The following is an 8,519-nucleotide window of genomic DNA, read 5'->3' as shown; positions in this document are numbered from 1 at the left end:
AGATAAAGGGAGGAGAGAGGTTAGGGTTTGTTCTGGGAGAAGTCTATTTAGGAGCGTTTCAACTTACTTTAATTAATAACAAAATTTATAAAACCCCAAATTAGATCGCATTTAAGCCATTAATATAATTTAAATTAGATTAAGGAAAATTTGAAAAATACCACCATCTATTGTTCATATTTTCTACAATACCACCTCAAGTTTTTTTTTCCCACCACTTTTGTCCAACTCCCCTATATGACGTCACGGTGGGTCCCACTTCCAATTGTACCTCTCTTTTCCCTCGATTCTCACCTCTATTCTTCCTTCTTCTTCCTCTTTATCTAATTTTAATATCAATTTGCGAATCAATTAGGCGTTATTTAGGGTTTTAATTCGCTAATTTGTTCTTCAAGCCAAACGATAATGCAAAATCGAGGGCATAATCATGTTATAGAGAATTTTGTTTAATTAGGGTTTATAAAATCAATTTGGGGGTGCTTCAATAATTAAGGTTTATAAAATAAATTTGGGGAGTTGATTCTAGGGTTAATTAGTTGCAAAATTGGTTAATTAGGATGATTAGGGAAGAAAGGTGAAATTTGAAGGAAGAAAGAAGGAAAATTGGTTAGTGAGACCCACCGTGACGTCATATAGGGGAGATGGGCAAAAGAAGTGAGATTTTTTGGGTTTTTGAGAAAATTAGGTGGTAATATACAATAAAAATAAATAAAAAATAAATAAAAATAAAAAATAAATAATAAATAAAAAAAAATTGAGATGGTATTGTACAAAATGTGAACAATAAATGGTGGTATTTTTCAAATTTTCCTTAAATTAATTAACCTTTAAAATTACGGATTGTTACATTAGGAGCATATAATCTAGCAACCTCACCGACTCACCCAAACCACTACATACCTCCATTAACCTCACCAAAACCACCACCCACCTTCACCTCTTTCGCCAAAAACAATTAATTCTGACATTTTCCGGCAAACTGAGTGTTAAATTCAACCCGTGGTGGTCGAATTCGACCGGATGTTTCAGATCTGAAACTTAAATAGCCAAATTCAACCACCAAATGGCCTTTCATTTTTTTTTTTAGTTTTTTTGAGACAAAGCAAAGAAGTATATTTAGTTAACCACCTGGCCTTACTAGTGTATAAAATAACATGATCTTCATAGCTTAATTTCATCTATAAGAAAATTTGCGAAATACAATTTATGTATTGAACTACATTTGTTCAATTGAAGATTTGAAGGGTTGTTTCATGCTTAGGAGAAACAATAGACCTCAATTAATTAATTTCAACTAGCCAACCATGGATGTCTTCAACCTGACCATTTTGAATCGCGACAAATGTTGACAACAACTTCTTATTCACTGAATTTGTATCTGTTGTATGGTATTCTACCCTGCAACATTTACACAAAGAATTCATCCTGCTTTAAAAATAGTTTTAGTTTTGATCAAGTAAATTAGTGAAACCCTCTCTTTTTGATTTCTCATTGCCTATAAATAAGGCTATAATCGATTGAAATTGAAAACAATAGAAGAACTCTAAACATGGACACCTTTTGCCTTGGTATGTAATGCTTCCCACGGGTACAACTACAACAGCAGTTCCGGTGCAAAAAACTTCGTCTGCTTCGAGCAATTCCTCCACAGCAATTTGTCGTTCTTCAACCTGTTTGCGGCATTGTACTAGTTAAGTATTGCTACAAGTAATATACTAATAGTAACAATTGCACTAATAATGGGTATAAATGTATAATATAGAATTTTCAAACATTATGGTATTCATATTTCAAACGACTAATATAGAATTTTCAATCATTACTGGGTATAATATAGTATAAGATGACATACCTTAAAACCATGATCACAAGCAATATTTATGATAGTTTTCCTTGTTACACCAGGGAGAATGGTGCCATTTATTGTTGGGGTCGATATTATTTTATCCTACAATAAGAATGAAAAGTACAAATTTTCAATTGAATCATCTTACTCTTGAATCTTGATTCATTCAAACTCGTACACAAGAAATATAGTTATGTATATAGTAGTTTTCGAAAACTACTCCAAGATGTATATAAAAGCATTCAATTGACAAAAATGGCAAGTATTATATGTAGGAATTAATGAATTAATGATGGGTACATGTATTAGCTGCGTTAAGATGAATAACCTTGACAATAAAAATATTGCAGGAAGAAACTTCCTCAATATATTTTCCGCTCACAGAATCAAGATATAGAACATCCGAAAATCCTCTGTCTTTTGCCTTAGTCATAGGTTTCAAAACCTGAAAAATTACAAATCAAGAGATTAATTACACTACTAACAAATATATTGTTAGAATGGCTTACTATTAAAGTTTTAATTTGATTTCGAATTGCTTACTGGCGCATAGTTGGTAATTGATTTCACACCACCAGAACCACCACGAGATGCACGATCAAATTGATCCTCGACATACAAGTTCAAAGCTGCGCTTCCTTCCTTTTGTAAAAGAATGAACACGATTTAATTTTTTGGACTTAATTAATTAACTCCATATCAAAACATATGTACGTGAGAGTAGAAGTTACCTTAAAATAATTGCGAACAGGAGAAGCATAGATAAGAAATGTGTACTCAAGAGCCGGGGATAGACCGAGGATCGGTCCAGTTCCTAGAAGCAAAGGTCTAATGTAAAGTGAGCCTTTCCCTGGAGGAGGAATCTGTTACATACATTATAGAAAACAAAATATTATCAAACAATAATTAAGAATCAGATTCTTAAACATTTTATGTTAATTCCTTTCACAAAAAGGGTAGAATAATAATTCTTCACACACCCATCGTTTATTAGCAAGAGCAGTCTGCTTCACTGCATCAATGAATTGATCAACAGAAGGAGAAGGCATGCACATTCTTTCGGCGCCTATTTTCATGCGTAACGCATTTTCTTCGGGTCGGAATAAGACTAGCTTCCCATCTTCTCTCCTTATAACTTTCATTCCCTCAAATAGACCCTTCGCAAACACAAAGCTACAATTATTAGCTAGAAGAGGAGAGAGAAAGTAACAAATTAAAGCAAAATATTGTCACATTTAATAATTGTTGTGACCTATGTTGCTCGAACTCTTCATTTCACTTCAAGAACCTGGCCATCTTAGATCCTCGATACTCCACGTCTCCAACATAGGGTAAATATCATACTTAATTTTCACAAATTAAAATAGCCTTGTTCAACACTTTGATACCCATGTAAGACATAAATTAGTACCTGAGTTCGAGGAACATAGATAAGTACCTGGCCATAGTTCAAAACACCAGCAGCAGGGCTCAACTCAATGTTTCCATATGGAATTAGATTAGCCTCTATAACTGTAAACTCGTCATCTTTGGAACACTTCATCTTGTACATATAATCTGTAGGCGTTAGGCTGAATCCTATATTGTCCCAGTCAATTTCTGCATACCCATTCTCACCACTAGTAATATGGTTGTTAATGGCAAAATCAACAAATTAAATTAATAAAATGTAACCAACTTTGTAGCTTCATTTAATAGAACTTCTTAGCTTCCACAACTTTATCAACTTAAACCTTCCTCTATTCTAAATTATATTTGTAAGAATTGTTACAGTTTAATTTTCAATCATCTATTAGTTTAAAATAGGATTTTTTGTCAGAAACTACCTAATAAAACCTAGTATTTGTGAGAGATTACCAAATTAAAATATATATATATATATATATATATATATATATATATATATATATGTTTGCAAAAAACCACCTTTTATAAGAATTTTTTTTACAAGGAACCACCTTATAAATAAATTTTTTTTTCAATGACATACCTTAATCAAAAATATTTTTGCGAAAACATACCTTTATGCCGGATTATAGCCGGGGTTTTTGACCCCTTTTTCGGCGTTGACTACCCCAATCCACCCACGAAACCACCTCCCTCTCCATCCCCATCCACAAAACCACCCTTTCACGACGTTGACCACCCTAAACCCACCCCTTTAACGGTGTTGACCACCCTAAACCCTCCTCTATAGCCCTAACCACCCTTCTCCCCTCCACCGTCAGCGCCGACACCTCTAACTGCGCTCCACAAACCCTAAATTTACACTCGAAGTACCCTAAACTCAGATTCCGCGGGATGGTGGAAAGAAGGGAGTTCGATTTCGTTGGTGGGGATGAGGAGGGGAGGTGGTTTTGTGGGTGGAGCTAAGGAGGGGGTAATTTCGTGAATGGGGTTGCGGAGGGGGCGGTTTCGTGGGTGGGGTTGGGGTAGTCAATGCCGGAAAATGGGGTTTGACCCCATTTTCCGACATAAAGGTATGTTTTCGCAAAAAAAAAAAAAAAAAAATTGATTAAGGTATGTCTTTGCAAATAAGCAAAAAAAAAAAAAAATTGTAAGGAGGTTTCTTGCAAAAAATTTCTCATAAAAGATGGTTTTTTTGCAAATTTTCCTTAAAAAAATGTTGTAAGAAGCTACCTATTAAAAGGTAAAATGTTATAAAAGACTACCTTTGATCGGATTTTCACCGTTGACCTAATTTCAGGCGTTGATCCACCACAAAACACCTCTAAAACCACCCGCTTTCATCCCCAAATCCAACACAACTACTTGAAATTGCCTCCACCAAGCCAAAACCACGCTCCACCCCCAAAGCGAGCGGTTTCAAGTGTTTTTTTGGTGGGTCAACGCCGAAAAAACTGGTTAACGGTGGAAATTCAGTTAGAGTTAGTCTTTTACAACATTTTACCTTTTTTTAGGTAGTTTCTTACAACATTTTTTATGTTAAGTAGTTTCTCACAAATTTTGAGTCTTATTAGATAGTTTTTGACAAAAAGTTATTTAAAATATGATATTTTAATAATAAAAAATATTCAATAAAACTAATGATTTAACAACACTTTACATAATAACATTTTTTATATACAAGTATTGGTTAAACAGTGATTAAAGTTAATACTTCCTCTTTTTCATAAAGCAGCATTTGAATATTTATACTAGTCACACCAATCCATCTCCCTCGTACGTAGTACATTTAGAGTTATGCCATACGTCATGCACCAAATTAAAAAGGACATTTTCCTTTATAGTAAAGTGATTAGATCATAAAACAAAAGTATAAATTCATTGTAGACGTCGTGTTACAATGACCTTATAATATTTTTCAATAGTATGAACTTGCATTTCAACCAAAGAAGAAACATAAAAAGAAATTTTAATAACTAAATAAATAAAAAAAAAAAATTCACCTGAAAGAAGAGGTAGGCAAAACAAAAAAAAGAAAAAAAATACATAAATAAAAAATTCACCTGAAATCAGCAGAAATTGAAGATGATATTGTCGCCATGAATGAAACAAAAACTTAAAATTTGGTTGTTATAGTAGGAAAGAATGTCAGTGCAGGAGATTTGAAGAGAAGGCGCGATATGATAGTAGTTTGATGCATATGCTCGGTATATATAACTTTCTTTTTATTATTATTATTCTTTGATAAACAATTAAGTTTATTCTAACACGTTATACATGTAAGAGTTTATAGATTATGTTTATTTTAGGGTATTTTTAAAATTAAAGTTAAGACTATGGAGGAGGATATATTCCTGCAAGGATATTATTAATTTATATTTTGGCGGAATGAAGCCATGAAGGGAATGTTGGAGATTATTATTTAACAATTCCATTATTATTTTAGGAAAAAAAAAAAAATCCATACGCGCATTAAACAAAAACATTTTTATATCTAGAATATTATTGGTTGAGAATATCTTTTTGAAAATTCTTTTCACATTAATTAATATAAAGAACCATGGCTCGTTGTCGGTAAGTATAATTTTTGTGAATTTAACTAACAATATCAGACCATCAAATTAAGCACGAGGGACAAAATAAACAATGAAATAAAAGAATAGTTAACAGATTCGCAACTTTAAAAGAATAGTCAAAATTCACCCAAGTATATAATTAACTGATATTAGTATACTTTATCATGGGCCCCACCATATATATCCAGCGCTTAATATCATTCCATTTTGAAAGGAAGGGTGAATAAGATTTGAACCCGTGACTTTTGTGTCACGTTGGCTCTTGATGTTATGCTAAAAAATCAACCCAACTAAAAACTTAAACTGATGGTTGAAATCCATTATCGGTTTATATACTCTGTTCTGTTCACCTTAAAAAAAATTAATTTTAGTTAACCCATAAATTTGTTGGTATTTGTATTCATAGTCATGATATGGGTAATAATAAGTTGGATGAAGAGGCGGTTTGAGTTGGATCGGCGGTAGATATCAATGAATTTGGGGCTCGAAATAAATGTTTTGAAGGATTTGCATGCGCACTTGATACGAAGAAGAGATACATTTTGTGGGTAAGTTTGGGGGTATTGCATCCATTATAAACTCTATGGTTAGCGTTGATGTTTTTGACGACAAGCCTTTGCGTTTTTCTTGACTTTCATGTTGAATTGATAATATAATGATGATTTTGCATTGAGTTTCGTTGCTTTACTGGTCTTGGATTGAGCCTAAACAAAAAACTATAGGCTAATTATTTTTTTAAACGGAACATTTAAAAATCTATTGATCGAAAAATATTATCATAAATATAATATCTATTAGATAATACACATTATAGACCATTACTTTGTATCCAAGGCCATTTAAAGCCTACTACTTTACACTTTTAAATTAATGCATTAGGATTGAAATTTTTGATTGTTTGGGAGACATTGGTACGAGAGGAACGAAAACAAACGACAAGCATTGACTTTTTTGTTAATACTAAATAGAGAGTCGCCAATGAGTTTTTAGGAAGAAACTCATCATAAACCCCATTTGTACTTTTCTCCCAAGTAGAGTGCAAGGGATATTTAGTACAAAGCACGAGTTTTCCCTTTAATCCTTTAAAAGAATTGCCCAAGCAATAGTCTTGCAAACCAAAATTGAATGCGAGAGTGATGGTACTAGCATATCATTTTCTTTAGGGAAGCGAACATCCTAGCCCTAAAACGACCCCTACTAGGTTTTCTTATTCACAATTTCATTATTAGGCAAATATATGCAATGTGATACCTAAACCTAAGTAAGTTTTTTATTTACAAGCAAAGATCACATAAAGGTTACATTGCAACGAAAGTTGTTATTCTTTTATTATTCCAATTCATGAATAAGAACAATTAGAAAAATTAGTATTTGCTAGACCTCTTAAGTGATAAAACAAAAGTTAGTTTTATATTTTAGTCTTTAATTAACGAGAGAATACTATGTGAATAAATACATTATCTTCATTAATATGATCAAGCAACACTAATAATTTATTAATTAAAGTTATTAAAACAAGAAATGAAAAGTGATTTAACTATGTGCTTAGGAAACCAAACATTTTCTTTTTAGCTAAACCTTTATCTTACGTGTATTTTATGGGATTCCTCTTTCACCTTAGCCTCCAAAAACTTTGAATAAATTAATTAGGGTTTAATGTGTTTGGGAAAAGAGGGGAAAAATAGTATGAGAGTAGTATATAAGAATAATATGAGGATATAAGATATTAGGGTTTTAGAACTTCGTGGTCAATTATCTGAGTTTTCCAGTCTATTAAGGTCTAACCGTGACCCCTATATATAGGTGTAGGGTTCTGAGGTTAGGGTTTAAGCAACGTCGCGTCAGGGGGCGCACGTAACAAAGAAAGTTGCGCTTAGGTACTATGTGCAACTCTAGCTAGGAGTCGCGTGCAACAATCATGCATGCCCAATTTGCCTTATTTATTAAAAAAATGCGGTATAGTAAAACTTCCATAACTTTTGATTCCAAACTCAAAATGAGGCAAACAAGATAGCGTTGGAAAGCTCTGGAGCCTACTTTCCAAATCAATTGGAGTTAGATCAAAAGCTTTTGTGGATTTTAAGATAGACTTATTTAGTTAAAGGGTGTCGATTTTGGCCCGATTTATTGTTTTAATCATATTCGTTTCGTTATTAGTCAGAATTGGGCTTGTAATATAGTTGGAAAGCTCTTTGAAAGGGTTATCCACCTTTATAGGCCTTGCACGGATTTTATGATGTTTGGTTAATTTCTTGGCTTGGTTTTCAACAATGTAAGGTTCATTAGACTTAAACACTTGATTTGACGTGTTTAGGTCCATTAATAATCAAGATTAAGTATGTGCGAGCATACTTTAGGCCTAATTATCAAGTGGATTGTACTCTAAAAGGATTTGGTCTCAAAACTAACTTCATATGATATTTCAAAGTCCATCAATACTTTAACTTTGATCTAGATTGAAGAATAGGTTTTTGTATCATCATTGCACTTCCTTTCGGGACAAGAAGTCAAATGTAGGTGTCCACAAGTACAAAATCTAGTCTAGACAAGAGTGGTCTACATTAACTTTTGAGCGAATTTGTAAACTGCCACCCCTCCATGCATCCTTAGCATACTTACATAACCTAAAAGGATGTTGTAAGGCTTCCTCCCAACTACAAAGGTCACGACAGATACCAATATCCAAACCC

General features: G+C 32.9%; 1 protein-coding gene across 1 annotated transcript; it reads right to left on the bottom strand.

Moving 5' to 3' along the window:
* Window positions 1-322: 322 nt before the first annotated feature.
* On the bottom strand, window positions 323-5,501 carry LOC110692325 (branched-chain-amino-acid aminotransferase 2, chloroplastic-like). The gene is made up of 9 exons (XM_021869338.1): window positions 5,317-5,501; window positions 3,285-3,465; window positions 2,827-3,003; window positions 2,578-2,709; window positions 2,390-2,488; window positions 2,175-2,291; window positions 1,853-1,948; window positions 1,558-1,670; window positions 323-1,398 (listed from the first exon to the last, which is right to left on the bottom strand). Exons 1-9 carry the CDS (start codon window positions 5,352-5,354, stop codon window positions 1,281-1,283), a joined length of 1,071 nt encoding a protein of 356 aa, XP_021725030.1. The 5' UTR covers window positions 5,355-5,501; the 3' UTR covers window positions 323-1,280.
* Window positions 5,502-8,519: the final 3,018 nt, after the last annotated feature.

The sequence above is a fragment of the Chenopodium quinoa genome, unplaced genomic scaffold (assembly GCF_001683475.1).
Source record: "Chenopodium quinoa cultivar QQ74 unplaced genomic scaffold, ASM168347v1, whole genome shotgun sequence".
Taxonomy (NCBI): Eukaryota; Viridiplantae; Streptophyta; class Magnoliopsida; order Caryophyllales; family Amaranthaceae; genus Chenopodium; species Chenopodium quinoa.
The sequence above is the reverse complement of the archived record's forward strand: the minus strand, read 5'-3'. Positions and strand labels throughout refer to the sequence as shown.